The sequence below is a fragment of the Pungitius pungitius genome, chromosome 7 (genome assembly GCF_949316345.1).
Source record: "Pungitius pungitius chromosome 7, fPunPun2.1, whole genome shotgun sequence".
Lineage (NCBI taxonomy): Eukaryota > Metazoa > Chordata > Actinopteri > Perciformes > Gasterosteidae > Pungitius > Pungitius pungitius.
Window position 1 is genome coordinate 6,901,209 of NC_084906.1, and position 24,075 is coordinate 6,925,283.

At 45.3% G+C, this 24,075-nt stretch overlaps 1 protein-coding gene across 4 annotated transcripts; it reads right to left on the reverse strand.

The window, feature by feature from the left end:
- Positions 1–1,065: 1,065 nt before the first annotated feature.
- Positions 1,066–23,380, reverse strand: znf644b (zinc finger protein 644b). Of its 4 annotated transcripts, none has more exons than XM_062563525.1 (8): positions 23,246–23,380; positions 22,399–22,485; positions 20,325–20,374; positions 7,378–9,990; positions 6,104–6,625; positions 4,628–4,741; positions 4,328–4,418; positions 1,066–3,943 (listed from the first exon to the last, which is right to left on the reverse strand). In XM_062563525.1, the coding sequence occupies exons 4-8, from the start codon at positions 9,974–9,976 to the stop codon at positions 3,781–3,783; spliced, it is 3,489 nt and encodes a 1,162-aa protein (XP_062419509.1). In that variant the 5' UTR covers positions 9,977–9,990; positions 20,325–20,374; positions 22,399–22,485; positions 23,246–23,380; the 3' UTR covers positions 1,066–3,780. The 4 variants fall into 4 exon arrangements, with proteins under 4 accessions (XP_062419509.1, XP_037325983.2, XP_037325984.2 ...); XM_037470086.2 differs by having other exon boundaries at positions 22,399–22,560; XM_037470087.2 differs by lacking the exon at positions 22,399–22,485.
- Between the last annotated feature and the right edge of the window lie 695 nt (positions 23,381–24,075).

Sequence of the window (24,075 nt, forward strand, 5' to 3'; positions counted from 1 at the left end):
GACAACTGGCAGGAGGACTGTTCCTGTTCTAGAGATCACGGCTGCCACGTGCATGCTGAATGGGGGAAAGACACAAAAACTGCAGTCATAGTTAAATCAGGGCATCGTTTATAAACTTCTAATCTAAACCACATTTCATTGGCCGATAAACAAAAGCAGCAAAAACACAACCCTATCCAAAGTTTTCCAACGTCCCAATTTGAATGTTACGAATCAAAAGTGTTGCAGGTTGTCACGGGTTAGATTTGCAGTTTTAATGGAGCAATCTCCAGAGAGAAGGCCCCTTTGATACCCATGGCGATGATAAGCATGCATTGGCTGCCTACCATTGGACCCCTGTGGCAGATGGCGAGTGTGGGTCCTGCAACAACACATTTCTTTATGTCAGCCTTGTCCCTCTCCCTCTTCAGCCAGTGGAATAATGAAAAGCCCAATTCTGGTCATGGCTAACTCAATCTCATTAAAATCTCCCCCTTTTCCTTTTTTTTCTCGGCCCCTTGGGATGCTGTCTGCCAGCGATGTGGCTTTCAACCTCCAGAGAGAACATCTTTTGAAACAGCCAGGAGACCTAATGAAGTCACAGAGTGGCACAATTATTTCCCAAAGAAGGAGCATTAATGTACTTCAAAATTCCCTCCGGAGACGCGTGATGACAATTGGTTTGTACAGCTTTGATCGCTGCTTTAAATACTGCCCAAGATAAACTGCGGGGTTAGCCCCCTTTGCCACTGGTAAGTAGAAAACCCAGGAGTGGCTATCAAGCGGCAGATACATCAAATACTCAGCCTGGAACGCTAAAAACTGGGAGTTTAAAACCGCACATAGCCTTAAAATACCTTCCTGTTGGGAATAATGGTGCAACATCACTCTGAAATCTGTGAGTTTGGCCAAACAACTGCAACAAATAAAACAGGACCGTGTGTTTGAGGGCAGGCGGAGAGCTCCAGGTCGATCGAGAGAAGCCGACCAGGAAGTTAAAGGTACGTCCTCTCTTCTGGCCAGAAGGGGGCAACTCCTCCTGTTGTATCAGGAAGGTCGCTTTAAATGGAAGTTTATGAGAGACTCTACTTCTAACTTGATTTATTACATAGGTGAACAACTTGCACAATACATTATGGTCTCAGTTACTAGTTTTCAGTCTTCCTGATGTTCATTTAGTAAATCCTGTTTGAGGGCGGGATCACTGTGACTGACAGGTCGCTTTGGCTATACCAGAGCCCTGTACGGCATCTCTGCATCACTCCTCTGCATTTCAAATGTAGTGACTTCCGTTCAGCCGTTAAAAAGTCAAGAAGGCCAGGTCCGTAATTCAAGATGGCGATGATAAAAATCTGCAAATTGGAGGCCTCATAACGGGAGTCCACAATCCAATCAATCCGACATCACGTTAACTACGTCCACTTCTTGTCCAAAGTCTATGGCAGAGGGGCATGAAATACTCAATCGTGGTCTGAAGTTCTTCTTAAGATGTCACAGTTTATCCTCTATTGCCGTAGTAGTATTATCTTTGTCTTTTCTTGGGACAGTTCACACCAAAAACCTAAACACACCCTAACTTTATGGACATTTATCAGCCTACATTGTTTTGGTGCTCACAACAAGCACTCTGGACAGCAGCTTGTGAAAAACAGACATCCCTGTTGGGTTTTTCTAATGTATTTGTTTTTGTGGCACTTTTAGAACCTCAAACCAGAGTTCCATCTGGTCCTCGTGTCCTGGAGCAAAGGACATCACTACGGACATCACTACAACCAGGAGAGAGTGAGGAGACCTGGCCGGAGCAGCAAAAGTGGAGTCATTACCTCAGTTAGCACCTATCACATCCAAGAGTTACTGAAGGAAGCATTATGATCATTTATTCACATCAACATATGACTTCTTATTCTCATACAGATATAACGGAATTAAACAGAAAAACATCATAAACAAGGGAGGGACAATGGGAAGTGTCCTCGTCGTTCCGACGTGTCTCATTGGCTCCCCATAATGACTTTCCAAAACAAAAACCCAAAGAATGAAAATCTATCAATCAGAAATTCAGCGCAGCCATCCTTCAACTATGAATTCACCAGCCCTCTTGTTCACCCCGACCTCGGCTGGCCGACGGCGTTTGGCTCTCTGTTCGGTTGCAAATTAAGCTTTTTGTTTTCCAAATCTCGGCCAGGCCGCTGACTGGAGCCAAACCTTTGGTCTGCTCCACCAACACAGCTTGAATAATCTCAGCAGAATCCCCGGCGAGTCCGATGCCGCCCTCGGCTCAGTTCTGGATCTCCTCTCTACGAAACGGGCCCCGGTCGATGTCTGTCCTGCATTACACGTTGGACTGAACTTAGCAGGGCATCACTAATAAATGCTTTAGTTTACATGGCTATGGTTAGTTGTTTTAATTTAATGATACTTTAAAATCATGCAAGTTCAATGTCACTGATTTCTATACAAACATCTACAAAGTGTATCAGAATCTGAAAGTCTAAAAACCTTCAAGCCTGAGTAGGGAAGTAAGATATTTTATGGGAATTCTTATTTTTGTGTTAGGGCTCACTACACGTCTACACATTTAAAAAAAGTTGAATATGACCAACAATAACATCTGTTCATTAAAAGCTATTATTTCTTTCATTTACTTAAATCCTTCATTCTAACGTTACATTGCTTTACTGAAACACAAACATTCATGTTGTTGCAATAGTACATATTAATGTTTACTTTCTAATTTTGAACTTTAAACCAAAATAATTGTGATCGGAATTGGGGAGTTTGACTAATATAATAATATAAAGTGTGGCTGTGTTTTGAAAAGAACTTCTCCATTGTTACAAAAAACAAAATAAAAATCAACCCAACCAAGAACGACCGATTTCCAAGCTTTGGGATGTACAGAGCTGCCGCAATGACGAAAAGATAATTCCTACAACACGTTGTTGTTATAACCCGGCAACGCTTGTGGTTATTACTAGAGAGTATTCCTCATTATAAAAAGACGTTGCTATCGCGGCTGTAATGAGAGCCGGATTTCAGAACTTGCGCTGATGGGTGAAGGTTAAGCAGGAGAACAGTGACAGAACAAGCTGTCCCAACATAATGAATGTCGCTTTGATTAAGAGAGATGCTCGCTCTGATTCAGGCGCAGGGAGGTGAAATCCCACAAAGCATCCGGCAGCTAACGACAGCCCCGCGCGCACGGCTCCACAACGGGAGAGAGCGCCGTTTGATTTGATGTCGTCTCCAGAAGAAAGCGAGGCGTGAACTCAATTGAAATGCTTGTGCGTTTTGCCAATATATGCATGCTCCTTTTAGCTTTTGTTGTTGTGACAAAAAAAATAGATTCTCTGGCAAAAGAGAGTAAGCTATTGAGAAATGTTTCTTTTTATAATGAGAAATGTTCTGCTTTTGACATTAAAAGGTTACACGAAATTGAAATCCTTGGAAGTTTTGTCATTTGAACATGCTTTTTAAAAAGGCACTTTTCTTTATCATGACAGATCCTGGGGACCAATGTTTTTACAACAATGGCAGGTCTGCACTGCCAGACCAGCTTCAGTAGACCAGTCAATAAGATAAAGCCCAAAAGTGGGATTAGCTAAGTTTATAGGCTAAGCATAGATATCCAACATAAACTATTGGTTAATACATATATAATATTATCAATATAATACTAGTATTAAATTGTCTGGATTAACTCTTGTATATTCCTAAAAACAGATGCAGGACTAATCTAAAACAATCTCCATCAAACAAAGTGCAAATTCAGGTAGCTGGAGGTTCTCGAGGGGTAAATCTCTAGTCACGGCAGATACTCATGTGTACGTCATGACGAAGACCCAGAACCTCCACCATCCCGGTCCCTGAGTGCGGCACGCCGGTGTGCAGAAGGTGCCGCTGTAGGTGCTTGATCCAGTCCTCCTGGACAGACAGGGGACCCTGGAAGACGAGGTCGCAGAACCTGCAGAGAGGGAGCAGCAGCCAGTTTCTACAGCCTACTGTTTCTACAGCCGATGCCCAGCAGTCTTCTTCAGTGGGGAATGTCACACTTGACTCTTTATTGCATTGATTGTATTACGATTTCTTCTGCATCCAGCTACATGTTCCATACGCATGGCGGCTTAAAGTTACGCCATGATGCGTTTAAGGTGTGAATCTTTGATCAACAGTTCTGCCAATGGCAATGTGGTTGCAAGCACTTTTTTCAGGGTGCTAGGAGCTACTCTGGAAGTTCTGAAAGTGGCTGGTCATCTCCTCAGCTCTTTTATTTTGGGGCCTACACATGAGATCCGTAACTGGATAGAGAGCTCGCTCGCCTACATAGGTTTCCTTTGCCTGTTCGTACCTGCAGGTGAACGTGTAGTTCTCAGCATTCAGGGAGGGTAGCACGCCTTTCTTTAGCCCAGGCCTCGGCTTCTTGGGCTTATAATCGCAGCCTAAAAAGACAAAACGCTGTACTTTATCTGAGGGAATGCATCGGGTAAATACTGACAAGAGGCCTGAATAAATATTCCCATTATTGATGTTTACTATTTCCGTCTACATCCATCTAATGTCTACAAAATCTCACAAATCTCCTCTTCAGTCCGGTGCTTCCACAACAGCATGCTGAGAGTCTGCTGTGCGCTCATCGCCATCGACGTACCGGGTCCTTCAAACAAGGCCATCCTCTTCCTGTGTGCGTAGGCCCGAAGATGACCTGGGAGCCCGGGGACAGCGCCGTTACACGGAATACAAAGCTTACTCGCATCACATGGCTCTGAAAAGTTAGAACGTTGAAAAAACAAAATGAGTCTCAACGAGTGGATCAAAGTGTTTAGGTTTCAATTACATTGCATGTCATTTAGCTGACGCTTTTATCCAAAGCGACTTACAATCAGGTGATTATATTTTCTTAATGCAGTCTACCTGATACGTCTGTATATCTCCAATAGAGGTCTAAAGATCATCAGTAGTTGTGACACTGTATTATTGAAGGAATAAAACATTGTGGGGTGGTGTGCAAATTCACAAGGTAATTTTATTATCAAGCAAAACTGTTACTCCCAGTGCGGCTCCACCTGTTTTCATTCTAAGCATCTGATTTGCACTCTCCTGCCTGAAAAGTGTTACATGGTGAAGTTTAACACAATCTTGTGTCTTTGGGGGGGGAGGTGGCTGTTTTCACATACACCGGAGTCACAGAGGATTCATAAACTACTCCGGCATATCACAGACGTGTTAGTCTTCTGACAGAAAACTGGCAAAGTTGTGCCCCATCGCCTGTTAACCGGAATACTTGCTAAGTAGGAATCCCACAAGATCTCTCAGAATAAATAAGAATTTTGCTATTATTTCACCAAAATATCTATAAATATTGATTGAAATAAATCTGTTTTATATTTCCATTTAATTTGCAAGTGATGAATGTTAATGACATCCTGTGTGAAAAAGTGTTTTCATCACCACCTTAATGGCGCACTACAAAGTGTGCTACAAAGTTTTCAGGACCGGACAGACAAAGAAAGATTTCCTCGGTAGAACATTGTGAAGAGCAATTTGATGTTTAAATCGTTACCTTTTGCACTAAAAGTTTGATTTTGGACGGACATTAAACAAAATTGTGGGAACACGGATGACTGGCTTCCAACTGAACATCAATAGGATCTCATGATTTTTTAATAGGAACTTCAAAAGCACTTTGGCGACATTCAATCTACTGTATTTGTTTGTTGTTGTTTCCTCCCATAAAAAAAAATCAAAAGATTGTGAACCATTGTTTAATAACTGGCATCCATCTGCATTAGACAGCTATCTGAGAAGAGACACAGGAAACATCTTCATCAAATATTGATGGACTGAATGTTAATGTGCACACTATTAATAGTGAACTTCCCTGTTATAGAACAGAGCTAAATGTGTTTAATCCGTAGAGGAATAACACATGGATGAGCTATTGAGCAGCCATTTCTTTCCACCCAAGGCGTGAAGGAGCATGTATTGAGATGTTTCTCATGCTGTATCTCTCCGTATATCTACAAATCCACAACACTTTACATAAATGCTGTCCCTCGCTGTACTTGCAGAGACTTGTGATGCTGAAACCACACGTTTATGAAACCGTTGTAATGAGACTGCATACCATGAGCCCAGTCTGGTGCCTGCGTGTAGTCTTTGGTGAAATCACTGGGTTTCCAGTCTTCCTGTTTGCTTCCCGCCGACAGCTCCATGCGTCGCTGTCTCACCCCGAGCAGTTCAACTAAAGTGCTGGAGGAGGCCTCGGGGCCTCGCTGTGCTTCTACCTGAAGCCTCCTATCAGAGAAGGCCTCTGGCTCCTGTTTGGCCTCCAAGCTGTCCGTGGCACGTGGACTCCTCATGTCCAACTGGATTTTCACTGGGACGCCCATGTGCATGAGGATCAGCCCGTCGCTGCTGATGCGCGACGGGGGTTTTCTCTTGTCGAGGACCTGGAGGGTGTTCTGATGTTCCTTTTTGCCCCGAAGCAGCTCCTTTAGCATGCACAGCGGGGACTTGCCGGTGCTGGCGACACTCGTACCGATTCGCTTCAGGTGTCCCCTCACGTGGTTAGTAAGGCCGGTCTTCGTATCGAACCAACCCCTGCACAGTGGACATTTGTGCTCTGCTTGGGTTTCTGGGTTAACACCTGGAATATCAGATGAGATTTGTTAAAAACATAGTTTTGAAAGAACAAAAAACACCAAGCTGATATTCAAGATGTACTGTTTTGGAACCCAAACTTCTTATGCTTTGTTTAAACACCTGAGACATGTGCCTTTGGTTAGCTGGCGTCACCGCTTTGCTCACACATATCACCTGATAACGGCGGGCCGATCGTCACAGAAGCATAGCTCCCAGCAGGTAAACATTGTTATCTCTGTCAGCACCGTTGGTCCTTGTTTGCACTATTAGCACCGTGAGCTGCTAGCTGAGCCCTGCCATGCTTTGCTAGCAATGGATATGCTCTGAACTTAAATATCTATACTGTAACAGCATCAGTTGACCCAGCTCTACATCTAAAGCACTTTGCATCATAATGTTTACACATACTAAACTAAATGGTGATCTTGGAAATGGTTGCTAATTGCAAACATATTACCACTCAATCTTTATAGTGAGTTTCTCACAATGAAAACATATTTAGAAGCAGGATAATGGCTGCAATGTTCACTTTAGCATGTTAACATCTGCCAATTAGCACAGAGTACAAGTACATCTGAGGCCAGCGAGAATGTTTGCAGGTGTTTGGTCGTAAACCACTAAAGGAAACAAGAAACTTTTAACATTTGGGCCTGATGTTGGTGCTGAATGAAAAGTCAACAGAGATATGACAGCGTGACAAGCGACGAGGTACATTATCAAAAAATGTACAGCGTCATAGTAAATCAACACCCATACCTTTAATCATTCTCCTCGTGCCTCTGGGGATCCTTCTGCGGGTACGTGGCTGATGGTCCTGCAGAGCCACTTGCTCCGGCGGGACCACGTGCCTGGCGTTGTAGCTCAAGCCGACCCTGTGGAGGTGTCCTCGCACGTGATTCGACAGGCCCACACCCGACTCGAACGTGGCCGGGCAGTAGGGACAGCGCTTGTGTTCCAGCGCCGGTGTGGGGAAGACGTCAAAGGTGTCCCCCGTCGACATACGGGGCGGCGACTGTGGGCAATCGTCACACGCCGCCGTGTCCATGAGCTCCTCCTTGATTATGAGCTGCTCTATGTCACTGCAGTCTTCACCTCCTTCCTCTTCATCCTTGAGCACGCGAGGGCTTTGGTCTTCGGCTGAATACCTGTGCCTCTTTGTGAAATACCTCCGAGCGTACGGGTTCCTCGCGTTCCCGCTTTCCAAGAAGCGGCCGGCGGCGCTGCGCGTGTCATCGCTGCTGCCCTTGCGGCCTTTTTCGGCTTCCTTATTCGCAGGCAGTTTGTTGAACCTTTGGCTAAACCGAGCCGATACGCCACCATTGACATGGGCAATGGTGCTTTGCAGGGGCGTTGACCTTTTTCCCAAAGACGGATCATTTGGGTTTGCCTGCACGTGTAGCCCATGGTCGCTTACTCCACCCTGACGGAGCTCCTGAACTAATGTAGGACTTCCTGCTGACGGTAAGAAATCGGGGGGCGCAGGACAGGTTGCCTGCTTTGAGCTGCCAAAGGCCTCGCAGTCATTGTGCTCCTCCACGCAGGTGAGATCTTTTGCCGCATCTGATTGTGCTGCCGTCTGCAGGAGTAATTTTCCATGCCTGTCGACCCTCCACACAGACGGCGGCGGCGTGTTCTCGGTGCAGCCGACACGGCCGCTAAGCGGAGCTGCGTTTACAGTTGTGTCGTCCCCCTTTTTACCAGAACGGTGGGAGAAATGGGGCCTTTCCCCAGTCGACCTATGCAGATTTGGATCGGGCCGGTCGGCGACCTTTTGGCAATTACCGAGCCAACGGAAGCGCTCCAGCTCGCAACGTCCTTCCAACGCTACGTTGTCTCTGCTCGTGAAGAAATGATAGCGGACACGACCCGCTGCCTCGGCCTCATTAGCCCGAGCCATTTCCCCGTGTTGGGGCCTGTGCGTGTCCAAGTGTGCTTCGAGTGCCTGCTGTGTCAGCGTTATGTAGTTACACTCCTCGCAGAAGTAGTAGTGTTTGAGATTGTCGCGCGTTTTGGCGTGCTGGACGGAGATTGCTGGGCGTCGAGGGCAACGCACTGTGGCGCCCGCCCCGTCTTCCAACACGGGGTGTTTGAGATCTTCGACTCCCCCCAGGATTTTTCCTAGCCTGTCTCTGTGAATAATGACGTGTCTCATGAGGGCGCTGCGATCACAGAACAAACGCCCACACTCCCTGCATATAAAGGGGTGCGAGACGTTCACCTGATTATGCTTGCTTAAATGATACATCATATGTCTATGGAAATGTCTCCTCTGCTTGAAATTAACATTGCATGTTGTGCATGAAAAGAAAAGTGGATCTCGTTGGACTTTTTCCATCCTCAAACGTTCTTCTTTAGAGGTGCAATTGTCTTCACCTTCAGGGTCATTCTGCTCATTACGGCCTGCCTGTGCCGCCGTGCTATAAATAACGTCCCACGAGTCTGACTCTGTGTTCCTAGAGAGACCCTTGAGTGGCACTGCAGAGTTTTTAAAACCAGATCGGGCAGCCCCAGCATCAGTCTGGTTGGCGACGTCAACGTTTCCAGCATCGCTGCAGAAGCAGGCGTGTTTGTGTGTGTGGTTTAAGCTGCTGTTAACCTTTTTCAGAGAGGCTGACATGCTTTTTGCATGCGTGTTGTGCTTCCTGTCCCCCCGGTGCATCACTCTGGTCTCCAGCCTTCTGTCATTGTGCAAGAAGCGCTCGCTCGCTGAATCCCACCCGACCGCCTCGGCGTCCTCGTGATCATCCGAGGAGCTCCCTGACCGTTCCACGTCCCGGCGAGATCCTGTTTTCGTGGTCTGCTTTGTCAAGGGTTGGCTAATGTGCATTTGCTCCGCGCCACCTGCACCCGACGGAGCGGGACAGGCCAGTTTGGACTCGTTCTCCTCCGAGTGAGACAGTGGCGTGTTGACACCTGGCTGTGTGGCCAGTGTTTTCAAGACGGGCCCCGCTGTGTTCTTCCAAGCGTCTGATTGAAGCTCACTAGGTGGTGGTAACACCTCGGGGCTCGTGTCCGTCCCCGCTTGCCACGCGGCATCCAGGACATTGTTGGATAAAACAGTGCCTTTGTTCAGGACACAGTGTACCTCTGAGGTGGGGTGTGAACCAGGTCCATTAACAAGTGCTCCTGAAGGCAATGAATTGCCTGCATGGGGAACAGCGGGGCCCCCGCTGTATACAAATGGATTCGGCTGGGTTCCATTTAAAAGGTTTTCGTGTTCATCCGAGGACAGACCTGCAGCATTGTTCTTTGGGGAGAATGTGTGACTCTGTAATGGCTCCTGAGTTCGACCTGGGCTGTCAGACAGCCACTGCACGTCTTTGTCCTCTCGTGCATTTCGTCTCAGATCCGACATAGCTCCGATACAATCTGAAAACATGAAAGAATATCACAAATTCATCCAAGTGCACTTTATATTCCTTTTCATTTGCAGGCTGGCCGTGTGAAGCCGGCATTGCTTATCAGCCTAATATTTTTTTCAGGTGCAGTGTTGAACCAGCCAAAGACAATTTGCAGAAGGAAATAATGCCGATGGAAATTACAAAATGAAACACTCTCGCACAACTGGTTTAATAAAGTCACACTGATAATGTGGTGCTGTTAAAAGAAAAGAGAGAAGAAGCCCCATTTTTCTCCCTAAAACCAGAGCTGTATTATTCTGCGGCGCATTATGATTTCCCCAACACCCTTTTTCGCCACCTCTATTCACAACAAACCCTGCTGTTAGCCCTGAATACCCTTGCGAGGATGCTTAATTATGTGAGCGTACCCCTGGGACTCAACCTGCCCTGCTTCTCCGCCTAAAGTTCTCAGTCGTCTGCTAAAATTGACCAATTTCCATGGGAACAAAGTACACCTCCAATGAGATCATATTGCGTCTTATCACTCTGTGATGGTGCCAACACGGATCCCAGCATGAGACTGTTGTTACTCCAATCCTGACAAATTGGCAGGGAGACAATCTGTTTAAAACACAAACATAGGCCTGCATAAAGACAAATATCGCGCCTTTATGCACACACTCGTTTGTTGGTCATACGTTTTTGGTAAACTTAGTCATTAAGTAGGTTCATAATAAGAATATGATTTAACGTGTGTGAACTGCACAGACTTAAGCGTGCTGTCCAGAGTTGATTTAGTTCAAAACGTGCGCTCAGTGGGTTTTGACATGCAGGGCTGGTCGCTCTCTGCAGGAAGCTGCGTTGCTAACGAAGTGGTAAATTCGGTGTTAATGAGTGGCTTCACTGTTACCACCTCCGAGGTAAAACCTTCCGAGCTCCATACTCTCCCCATCTGTTGTGGTGTCAAAAGGTTCGAAGGGGGAACAGACGCTCTCCATTTAAAAGCGAACTTTGCTGTTACCCCCCAAACGGCGGGGTGGCAAACCATCAAAATATCTTGGTTCAAAATGTGTGCGAAGCATCATTAGCAGCCGACTCACACACTATATATATATTTATAGCCTCCAGTTGTGTGTAGTATAAGCTGTGTGAAGATGGATGGATGGATATATATATGTATATAAAGAATAGGGGCTCAACAATGCAATTCTTTATGAATTTATTTGCTTCCGCTAGCTTCATTTAGTCGATGTTAAAAGGCTGACTTCGCCTTGCCTGGAGATATTTACAGGGATTATGAGCTCTAATACACTTAAGCTGCGTGCACCGATCGATCTGCTGTGAGCTTTCACCAACCCTGATCGCTGGCCTCAATCTTTCTGTTTCTGTAAATGAGATTTAGGAGGTGCATCGTTATCGTTGTGTTAGACAATGGAATAGACAATGGAGGTATTTGGCCACGTCTTTTCACTTTCGAGAATCACTTTTCCAAAGACACTATTCACTTTTAGTTCAATGTAGTTGCCATTTTATGAGGTGCATCCGTGCAATCTGATCCAATACAGCAACTGTATCTTAGTGATCAGTCCAGGGTGGACCATATTAGTATTATGGTATTATGTGATGTGACTGATGTGCTCAACTCTGCCTCTATGCAGACTATACAGTCAGGTTTGGACAGGCTTTATCAGGCCGTTGCATTGGATTGCATTAGGTTGCTCAGGTGTACCTGATAAACTGCTGGCTGATAACAATAAAAGCTCCAATTTGTACCAACAGAGAAAGGAATTGTAATCACTTTGCGTGATGCAGTTAAACATGCGCTCTCTCTGAGAGCTGGTGGGCCGGGACTCGTGCCATGTACTCACATCTGCACGGCTTTGAGTCTTGCACACAACCTCGGTGCTCGTCAGGCCCGGTTCCCTTTCATCTTCCAGTCATGCTCTGCTCAAGTCATTTCACTGAAATGCTGTGCACATTCATTTTTTTGTTCTTTGAAGGAAGTAACGGCATCTTTCTGCGCACAATGTGACCCTCTCAAAACAAAAAGATAGTCAACGTCATTGAAGGACTTTACTTGACATGAATAACCGTCAAGTAAGATTTGCATTTCCCTGCTGTGGATCATTTTACAGGGCAGAATACAAAGGTTCGCTGGCCTCCCACCGTCTCCATTGGTTACTTTGTTTGTGTTGTTTTATGACTTTGGTTACGTCTGATTCACCAAAGAAAAACTATACAGTTAGTCAACTACAACAGCCCATAAACCAATTATCATCGTTACTTCATATAGAAGATGCAGAATATTTGCTACCAATTTTTTTGCTTTCATTTTGTTTTGTATCATTTCAAATGGAAGCTTTTGGGTTTTAGACTGTTGAACAAAACAAGCCATTAGACCAGGACACCTTGGGATTCATAGCATTGGTCATTTTGAAGTGACTTCCTCCATTTAACTATAAGAAAAACTGCTAAAGAAAATAATGCAACCCAATACAATCGAGTGCGGCACTGTAGGCTTGTGAGTGTCTAAGCAAGTTCCTTCTCCTTGTTGGACTGAAGACCCGGGCTGGCAGCCCAGTGGAGACAGCGCTAAAAACCAACCGGGACCAGTCAGCCAAACCATTTCAACCGCTGGAGCTGTCTGTATGGATCAACAGCCAACGTCATATTCCTCTGCCATCGCCTCTTGCTGAAGAAATGTCTAAACAAGGGGAGCCGAGGTCCCTCAAGTACCGAACTACACAACTTCCTCTGCTAATGGGATCTATTGATTTATTTGACACAGTGTGAATTTATGAAGCTGCCTCTTAAGCGCAGGGGGTATCAAAGGCAGGCTCAAAAACAAACAGACGGAGATTCGCCTTGACATTCCGGTAATCCCAAGGTGAGTGCGTTCTCCTTTAGAGAAGGTGCCACAGCAGGAGAAGAAAAAAAGGAAAACAATGTGAAGTTCTTGTTCTACTTTCCTAGCCTGCGCAGCCCCTACCCCGCAGTATCAGACGGCAGAGGGGAAAGGAGAAATTAACAAAAATACGCCACAAGCCAAATCTCGCTTTCCTCACGCAACAATGTACAGAAACACAGCAACAGAAGAAACACCCCAGATTTCATAAATTTGCACAGGAGAAAATACAGAGAAGGGCTTGACATGGTGCCTTTGTCTGGATTACGCTCTCTTTTATCCCACTGAATTCTTGTCACCCATAGGTCATTTCCATAATAATGGGCTCCATTCTCCCTAATGGGATTTTGGCTGTGATTATGTATGCCAGCGTCTTGTGCAGACACTATCAGCCCTGTCATCCTGAATTGCACAAATGTAATTACGCAAAGCCTGTGATAACTAAACAATGTAATTTACTGCTTGAGTGGAAATAGATACAGTTATATCACTCAAATTATACATTGAAGGAAAGTGAGGGTTGCAGAGAAAACACTGTTCTTTATTGTAAGAAAGCTAAACACTAAGGTATTCTTAAAGACATTGGGGGTCCATTCAAGTGATTTTAGAAAGAAGATTCACAAAAAGTATAAAGGAAGTGGTAACTTCAAAAAGGGCGCAAAAAAATTCTGCAGCCAGACAGCTAACTTTATTATAAATACTGATAGTATTAAAAAAACTAGACCTTCGTCTATTGTGAACACAAGTTCATAATAAAGACATGAAGTGAAAGTTTCGCTCCAGGAAAAAGAAAATCTCAGTCAAGGATCAATTGCAATTTTGAACTACATTAATTATTTTTTAACTAATTCATTAACGAAAAATCTAGCATTGGAAGAAAAAAACATACCAAACACGTCTTAGTCTCAATATGCATCTTGATTCTCTGACTAATTTCACTTGTAGTTTCTCATATACTTATACAGTATATGTCCATTGAACTAGCACAGTATAATCCTCAAAGTATTATTGCCTCCCCAAATTTACTGAGAAAAAGGGAAATCTTCCTGCATTTTCCCCCCAAATGCTGAATGAGAGACTACATTGAGTTACAGAGAGGGAACAGTGGCTACGTAGGTTACTCAAAATAAATAAAGTAAATGACAAGTTATGGTGGACAAACCTTTGGACAGAGCCGCTAAGCTAAACTAACCAGACTGTATTGCAATTTTCAATAATAAATGTTGAAAAGTATAGTGAAAAGACGTGGTACATACTAAATAATATGTACACTGACAGTGGAGACACAATAAAAAGATTAAAATAAAAAGGACCCACGTAGACAGGATGATGGTTAAACAGGTGAGAGCCTTGAACCAACGTCCAACACGAGCAACACGTACCATGGAAAAAATCTCCCCTAACCTGCCCACAATAAGACTTTTCATTGCCCCCCCCCCTTCTTAAAGAAAAAAAAGGGAGGGAATGAGAGCGGCGGCTGCGATGGAAGATTTACTGATGAAAAAAGGTGAAGCGAGAACATTGGGAGTGATAAAAGGGGACAGGGAGCGAGTGACAGTCGGGTTAAGACAGAAGTCATGTTCAATAGCAGGTAGAAACATCAAACAGCGAGTTCACAGGAAACCCCATGCAACCTTGTCTTGAAGGAGGATTTCTGTTGTGTGGAGTAGATTATATCTGTTCAAGCTGCTGACACGGCCTCATTTGCTGCCCGTAGTGTTGGAGGGGGATTAAACGATATAAACTTTAAAGCTTTAAACAATACCTTTCAAAATTAAATGGATTAAGGGAGGGGTGTCTGATGGGGATTTCCCAAGGCTTTGTTAGTTTTAAACTCCTTTTTTTTTAATAATAAAAAAGGGGGTAAGAAGGGGAAGAAGAAATTTCTCAGGCATGTGACCGTTTTAATGAGGCTGCTCTCACGTTGAGGAGGGCAGGGCAGATGGTCTCTCATAAACATCCTATCTGCTCTGTTTAGACACACAACGTCTCATCTCCCGCCGCCGAGAGGAAAACAAACCCCCGAACACGTCATCGCCACCACCACTACCCACTACCCACTTGCCCACTTGCCTACTTTTGGCACGCCGCGCCGGCTCGTCGGAATGACACACCTCGTTGCACCCCTTTGCAACAATATGCATGAGCTTCGCAAGTTGTACACACAACCTCTTTAAAGCAGACGCACAGCACACGCAGCGGCTGCCTGGGCCCGGGTATTTCTGTTTGGCTCCAGTTAAGGTGTTGACTTTTATTAAATGTTTTTGATTACTATACGAACCAATAGTTCACAAACACGATGCGAGACAGACAGAGGTTGTTGCCAGGATTGGGCGGGTGCTTCTCTCTTTGGTTGAGATGCGTTTATTAATATATATATCAAACTATGTTGTTGCCGCTTTGCTGCAGACATGTGACCATCCAGATGAAAGGCAGTCGGTGTCAAGCTGCTCTCCAAATTGAGGACGGGCTCCACATTGCTCAGCAGACATCAGCGAGCTTAAAATTCGGAGGCATGTCAAGTACCGCAGATATTAGGATGAAACCTCTCGTTATCTTTCTTTAAAACATAATGCGAGTGCACCGCGGCAGGAACCAACAGAGGTGGGAGGGGCAAAGCCGGGAGTACGGGCCTCGCAGTCACTAATGGCAACCGTACCGAGCCCTCAGGAGGCACCTTGAGTTCTATTATTAGACAAACAACTCTAAACAGTAGCTGGATCAAGCTCGTTGTGTACTGCCTCTGATTTGGGTTTAGGGGAGCTCGGAGCGGCTCAAACAGGCGAACGCGCCGGGTCAAAGAGATGAAAAACAGCGGCCGTCAGGGAGTCGCGCGGAATTGGGAATGCGAGGGGCCGACAAAAGAGGCGCCCATTTATCCCACTCTATCGGGGGAAAAGTGGACAGCTTGAGCTCAGCGGCCTTGTCAGCGACGGGATTCTCCTTGTCATTTCCCAAGGTCCGCGTACACGCACACACACGTGCACACACGCGGAAGCATGTAAGGCGATTATTCAGCACTGCTTGTCAATTGTACCTTTTCAACCCAGATCAATGAGTCGTCTTGCACCAGGGGCCTGTATCAACGGCAGTCATTAACATGTGAGTGCCACTCTATCGGCCCCGGCTCCAAATAAATCAAAGGGGTCGGGCCACAGAAGAAAAGGGGCTAATATTTCCTCAATAACCCCAGAGGGACACCATGGAGAGATGCAAATTGCCTCCCAGGAGACCCCGGGGGATGTGGAGGAGCAGCTCGCTGGGAGGCAACGGGAAGCTAATGAGTATAATGGTAAATGTATACAAGGAGAGGGAGAGGAAGAAAAAAAAAAAACCTCCTCTCTATTCATACCAATTAATGCAATCTTATCAATGGAGGTGTACTGTAGGAGGAGGGCCCGCGTCTAACCCCTGGTCCTCCTCCCCACTTCCACCTCGCGAGCGTCTGTTTTATTCAACGGGGGGCCAGGCTGTGGTCATTAGCCCTGTGGGAGGCTGGGCCGGACCCGGGGAGTTAAGGAGATTTTAAAAACCACTCACTCCTCACATCAAAACAAATCGCGCCGAATCAAAGGGGCTCAAAAAATGTCCTGGCTCGGAAGGGGCGCGATGGAGAGAGCCCGCCATTGTTGTGAAAGCCGGCTCCTGCAGCACGGACGCACGGAAAAACACAAGATAGCATCGGACAGAAGTGGCTTCGCCAGTGGTGCCGCGTGTGAGGGAAAAGGATTAGCGTGATTAGGATGCCGTGGCATGAAATATTATGAAATGAAACCAGGGTAGTGTTAAATATCTTTACATAATGACTAGAAAATGATGGCATCAATACATTTAATTGATTAAATGGAGCTTAGCAACTGTGATATTCGAGCTTTCATTAATCCTTTTTTTTTTCCAGAAACGCTTAGCTTGTTGAAATGAAGACATAATTTGCACGCAGTCTTAGCCATTATAGGTTAGATTGCAATAACTGCTGATACCACATCAGAAACCTAAAAAAAACACAAGAAAATAAAAATGTGTATTTTCTTCAGACAAATAAAAGACCAGGGTAACATTTTTCAAACAAAGAGAAGCTTGTTAAAATGTTGTTTTCTGGTGCAGATATCTGTTTTATCGTGTGTTGTTTGCAATGACTGACATGTATTTCTAGATAATTCATGAAACAAGTGGATTTGTGGGGGAAACTGGTTAAAACAATCTCTACCCCACCGGCAGATGTCTACTTGCTGTTGCTATCAATAAACAAAATGTCTTTCTGAGATGGAGATGTTAGTCGCAGCGCCTGAACGCGCCTCCTGTTGTCTTTAAACAAACATTTGACCCCGAATGGATCAACCGCATTCACACAGCGACGCCAGCCATTTGATCTCCTTCAATTACAAACTGATGAACAGATCCCCACAGAAAAATTGAAAAATAACTACATGCCCCGGCAGTACTTTCCGTCATTACAGTTTGTTACTATAATCTATACAGGCAGTAACAAACGCTACCAACAGATGGCACCTGCTGCCATCGGAACCTGCGTAAAATAAAATAAAAGACAAACCGCATGAGCCGTTCCCCCTTTACGTACTATGAAAACGTTACTATGAGTCACTATGCCATGTCACCTGACTGGCAGTTTCATTTAATAAAAGCAAATATAACAAACCACTAGGAAAACCCCTAAGGCGCACTGCTACATGACGCCTCCAGTGGTCAGAAACCACATGGGAAACTTTGAGTTGCCTCTGAATGAATCGAAGTGGTGGGTAGAGTTTAAGGAAGCATTTGCACGCCCTGAATAGCCAAACAAAAGCTTCATAAGCGCAAAGAAGAAGCGGCAATGCCTCGATCTATCATTTTGAAGGTCACTCATCAAGGCGGAGAACCGAACCTGACGGCGGGAGGATTTGCCTCGGAGAGATCACCGAGGGGACTCAAATGAAGGTTAATCACTGTACAACTTCCTGCACGTCTAATCCTGTACTCCACATTTCATTGAGCATAGCTGTAAAAAGCCCTCCGTCAGCATAATCGCGCCTAACCTGTGCCCCGCATTGCTGCGATCTTGTGAATATCACAACCGACTCGGAGAATAAGTGGGAAATTAATGAGGAAAGTGCCGAGCTCAACCTCAGATCGGTATCACAGGTAGATTTAGCCGCCTCGCAGCTCAGGCACAGAAAAAAACTCGCTAATCCGAACTCTCAGACTGTTTGGACTGAAATGTTCTGAGGGGATACATTCTGATTCGACAATCTGATGAGTCCTTAAATAGGAAAAATATGTAGCCCTGGATATAATTATTATTTAGTTCATTTTAATTAAAAGTATTTTAGCATGTGAGCATTTGTATTATTGTCCTTAGAGATCAGTATATTCTTCAATCAGAACTGCATGTTATTGATTCAGGTATTTTTTAATATGATCACAAGCTTCTAAAGAAAAGTTTTTAATACCAATCTATTCTCTGTGATTGTGCCTTATCGGTTCCTTTTAATGAGATTGCACAGCGCACCTTCTCCTGACGCTGCTTCATCCCTTTGAGCGGGGGCCGAGTGCATCAGTGATCTGATCCTGCCCCTTAGTGGAGGAAGCGCTCCATAACCGCGGCTGCATACCAGACATCTGCCCCCCCCCCCCCTCCCTCTGGACCTGCAGCTTCATTCGGGCCTCGGTGGACCGAATCGCTCTCACATGCCCGGCCCCTTAGTAGCTGAAATCACTTAAAAACAAATTCATCCGTCAGAAGAGATCATTTGTCACCGAATTCACATGTAAATAGCCAAAAGTCACAACTAAAGACAAGGGGAATGTCAGGCTTGGATGTGGTGACATACACTGGCTTCAAAAGCTGCTCGCTTCAGGGGTTTTGTATAATCAGCCTGCAGAGAGTCACAGAGGCACGAACCACAGAATGAACCCTCATCCCTGGTAATTTCGTAGAATCTCACCAGCAAACACCCGGCTCGTCCTCGCTCCGTGGTGCTCGCCTTTTCCTTCCGTTAACGGACTCAAATGGAAGCAGGGAAACGGCTGATATTTGACAACCAGGGTTGGAGTTTGGATGCGAAACCATTGGAATGCCTGAAAAAAAACTGAACTAGCTCCAGGTTATTCTGGTGGCCACAATTAAGTGTATTCCACGGAGATGGTCGTCTCTAATGCAACACAGGGATTCAAAATGCACGCAATAGAAAGCTCCCAATGTATTCTGAGGCCTTGTTAAGGTATTTACACACAGTTTGTTACTGCCTGCATGGTACTTGTGTGCATTTGGTTCGGTGAATTTGTAGCGAGAAAAGAGATAAAATTGTATAAGGGATGTTCAGTGGTATCAAAGTTAAGAAGCTGGGAAGTAGCTGCACTACAATTGTTATTCTCATTTGAAGAATGAAGAATCTGACTCATATTTGTGATTGACCGTTTATTGTTTTGTTGGTTTTTGAGTGTCCGTTATGATGCCTCAATGCCGTTTATTACATGTTTAGTTTAACCAGCAGACTAAAGGCCTTTACACACAGTCACTAATAAGCAACGAGACTATTCACACCAGCAGTGATTTAAATCTATTGAAAAAATGTTGGAATAGTGAACGTATATGACAATAACAAACCTATTGAACAGGAAAAAAGGTCAGGGTTTGTAAAGACCTTTAAATTATTATACTTATATATATATATATATATATATATATATATTGCCAAATGATAAATATGAATAACAATGTGCATCACATCCAAAGACCTCCGGGGAATATTTGAAACCCACTTTGTAAATGAGAACGGTTTCAGCCATCGAAATCCTCCACTCGCATTTTAAAACAAATTGAAACAAAGGCCGCAGCGCCGTAAACACTTGTGTGTCAGGGATTTTGTTTCACACTGGAGATTAATCAACAGCCAGCTTGTCACTCCCAGCAACCTGACGAGTGGAGGAGTGAAAAGCGCGGGCATGTGACTGACGTCTCCGATTTAATTTGACTGGTAATCACACCCAGCCGTGGTTTCGGAGCATTTCACACATCGGAGCTGCAGTTTCAGGTGTCAAGCTGGCGAGCAGACGCAGGACTGTGCCTCTGAAGGATCACACCTCTGAAGAGCAGGGCCACATTTTAGCTTTGCGCGCTGCCATTGTGATTATAATGAAGATAATGGTAATAACCTTAGCATTAAACGCCGGCGGAACACCCGTTTGTCTCGCTTTTCCATTTGAGCGCTAATCAACGCTCGCTCAAATACTAACTAGTCATTTCAGTTCAGCGGCTAATCCGAACGGGTTGTGAGAGCGGCGCCACGCGGCGGGTCATCTTGTTGTGATTCCTGTCTTGAGTCGGCAGTGGCACTTCTAATGAGAGAAGGCATTCTGTTAATACCACCCGTGTTTGTCGAGCTTCAGCAGAGGCCCATTTCAGTGATGGTGCAGAATGTCGAACAGGAGACAAATGAAAGAAGTGCGTTTGTACTCACGAGTTTACGCCAAAGCGCCGCTTCCACCGCATGGCTCTGAGGAAACACACCTGTAACAGAGGGGAAAGGTTTTGAGCTCACTCCACAGACAATTGTGACTTTCTTTTTTTTTTGTAATCCTTCCCCGTTTAGGCTCTCGGTAAGACTTTGTGATCACATGTGACACACTCGGCCTCAGGGAGTCGGTCCTCTGATGCCCAGACGCTGTTTTGGATCCGAAAGGGAACATCCACACGAGAACTGAAGGGAGCATTTGAAGTTTATGTTGAAGCCTTTTTGTTTGTTTTGGCATGAATATATTGAATTAGTCATTATTTATATAAACCCTCACTCATTTTTCAAAGGGCAGGGTAGTTGGAAAGACTTCCACACATGGTTAATGTAGTGAATTCAACAAAGTCCCAGTAAAGTGTAGGGACAAACATATATTGAGACCGAAAGGAAAACTTATGCGGGTCAGGTAAAAACCTTACGTAGGAACTAAATGGTTATGAAAGAGCCTCATTTCAGCGCTTGTACCTCCCTATGACCCACAAAATCTAAAAGAAACAGTCAGCTAGGAGGTTGGCTTTTTCTAGCTTTTCATTGGTGCCACCTGGATAGGACGCCGTGCGGAATCAGATGAAATCAGAATCCCTTTCATCCCACACCTCAGGGGAGACTCATGCAGCGACCAGCCCGGTGTGAACAGACCCAGATCCGCCGCCGCCTTCGACCTACATTTGGAAGCTGCGTGGGGAAGACACACCCATTGCCCGTCGTGAGATTGTTCTACTCGTGCGAGGAGCAGAGCACCCACCGACCCGGCGCCGCTGCAGACCCAGGCCCTGTGCTGGGCCCACTGCAGTTATGGGAGAAAAGAGCTAGGCCCTCTGCTAGGCCCCCTTTAACTTATATGTTTCTTACATGGTAGCGCCTGGACCCGTGCAGTGATTATAACATGAAAACAATGATCGATCAACTACTAAACATATTCAACGTTTTTTAAAAAGAAAAGATAAATGAGTTGTTTTTCGTGTGAGTGCATTTGCTGCTTTAGGTTATAGTTCTACGGACCTTTGTACTGTTATTCAGACGAGACAATAAATGTATTTTTCTCTGTTTTCTGACATTTCAACACAATAACTATAACTACTATATCTTTGTTTGCAGCTCTAATGGGAACTGGTATTTCCTCAAAGCATTCGTCACTGAGAGAAACAACTGCGACAGTTATTCATTTCATGAGGATTACTTAACGAGGGGAAGTGTGATTCTATGAAGGCGCGCTGACCTCACCCCTTCCCCCCCAGCGCTTCTGATGTATTTCTGCAGACCTCGATGTTCTTGGTGGACCCGGATGATTACTAAAATATCCCATCACCACAGCTGCTCCTCAGATGAGCTGCTAATTCTGGCCAGTGTACTCCCATTTAAGTAGTCCCAGGTGTCTTCATTTATAGCGGCGTAAGCAGCCGGCCAGGCCAACGCAGAACACATAGCTGTTTGCTATGCCGAGCATTCAGGGACGTCTTGGTTAAAATATTTGACCTTGTCAAGTGACACATAATCAATTTGTGGATAACACACCTCAACCATCTCATTTATTTAGTCGAGGGGTTGACTCCTTCACTCTCGGGCGGTATACTAATGCAGTGCAACCGACACTAAGCAGCCACAGACTCCCTCCTGTGGGAACCTAAGCTCACCCTCAGACACCTGCAGGGAGCGCAAGGACTTTGCTTTACAGCCTTCACTTGGGACGTCCACGGTGGAAATGTGGCGGCCATTATTTTACCAACGCGCTCGTCGTCCCTGCTGTCAGTTCTCTTGCTAATGAATATTGATCGACATTGATTGACAGTCACAGAAAATCAGTAACTGCCTTGTTTTTCACATATTATCCATACGACAATTCCGAGTGGTCACAGTAGACCAAACGGAGATGGATGGATCACCATATTAAATGAAAGAGATCCCGTCTGCTGATATTTGGTCACAAAGCACGAAACGCTCCTCTCATGGCTGTCTGTGTAGCATCTCCGCTAGCACCTTGTGTCCGTACGTTGCTGTTTATCCCGGTTAAATGTCTTACCAAGCCGTGATGGCAGCACAGTTGGTGGGGCCTTGTGTCCTGTTCGCTGCCACAGTATCGAACGTTGTTTTCTCACTGGCGCTTGCCCTACGCGTCAGGGGGACAAAATGGGGCTTCTCCAAATTCCGTCATTGTGACCCCAATAACTGCAAAGAAAGAAATCTGCACACATCGGATTTATTTCAATGTGACCCTGGGCGGCGTCTAAGAAACCCTTCCTTTTTAACTCAATCCCTTCACTACACAGTGGACAATACTCCAGTCCACAATGAGAAGCCAACAACAAAACACGAGGTTTTGGAGACTTGCTGGGCGACGTCATGTGGGTTATTGCTGACCTGCTTAGCATGGCACACTAGAACTCCAGCATCAGTGAGAATGAAATACATATGATATGAAATATGAAATGTATTTTGGGTTTGTTAGTGCAAAATAGATGGAAATAAAAGTCCTGTTGGGTTGGAGGGGAATTACAAAAGGAATAGTGGGAAGGTAAATATAGTGCACTATAACATAAAGATGGGTTTAGGACACTGAACACATTTTGGAACTATTTAGTTAGGTAGCAGAAAGCTGCCCCCCCGCCCTTTAGCTTAGGACTACACTGGAGAGGCAATGCGACACCAGCTAGCGGCTTTTCACACACACACCGAACACCAAACTCTCACAACAACGAATCGTGGAGACACTGTGAAGCGAGAGCGAGTGAGTTGAAGTTGAGGCTGCAGCAGCTTCCGGCAGCAGTCGGTCACTGCGGCGCTTTGTTATTCCCTCACATCGACACGTGCCGGACTAATGACAGCCGCTGGACGCGACGTATCCCTGCGCGCCCCCGCGACCCACTTACCTCACGACGACGAGTCGTATCCTCCGGGTTGTCATTGCACTTCACGCCCGTTTGCCCGTCTTCCCCTCGTTTACACTGTCGCCATTTTGCTTTCCAAAAAAAAAGAAGAAGAGAGAACTCAGGCAGGTTGCGCTCTGGTCCAGTCCAGAGGAGAGGGATGTGCACAGAGGGGGGGGGGGGGGGGGGGGGAGCATCACCCGAACTGCACTGCGAATCCTTTAAGTCCCCTTCTTAGCATGTCCTGCACCATTTAACAACTAATAACGTCACCAACAGTAACTAACGAGGTGAATGGGAGACAAGTTTGTGCAATGGGGGGGAGCGTGACCTTGAACTGGATGTATCATGAATCAATAATTAACCTTTGACAGCCGGCCTACTTTCTCGGACGGAATCTGTCGATTTCTGTCCCGTGAATACACCAACACATGATTTCCGTTATTATAAGTTATAAATCTCATATGAGTGTGAACAGGCAGAAGCTCTCTGGTGGTGTAACAATGTGTCGACCACTGTGTAAACAGGACAGAAAAGGTTTCAAAAAGTGTCACTGCTACTGTTTATATATTTATTCATACAGTACCTGTCAAATGTTTGGACACTTTCTCATTGAATCGACTGACACAATGTGTCCAAACTTTTGACTGGTACTGTTTGTGTCCCACTTTAACCCTCATTTACATTTTTGAATATGGATACAGAAAGCATGCTGGAAATACATTGCATTGTATTGTATACAATGCATTGACATTGATAATGTCACGTCCTAGTTTTTAGCTGCGTTATTTTCATGATTCTACTGGAAACCATCAGGCATTCAAACGTCATCA

Coding starts and splice junctions, on each gene's coding strand:
- znf644b (XM_037470087.2), bottom strand. CDS start 9,976: ATGTCGGATCTGAGACGAAATGCACGAGAGGACAAAGACGTGCAGTGG. Junction 4,742..6,103: donor GGCACCAGACTGGGCTCATG/GTATGCAGTCTC, acceptor CTAACTTTTCAG/AGCCATGTGATGCGAGTAAG. Junction 3,944..4,327: donor AACTACACGTTCACCTGCAG/GTACGAACAGGC, acceptor CCCTCTCTGCAG/GTTCTGCGACCTCGTCTTCC.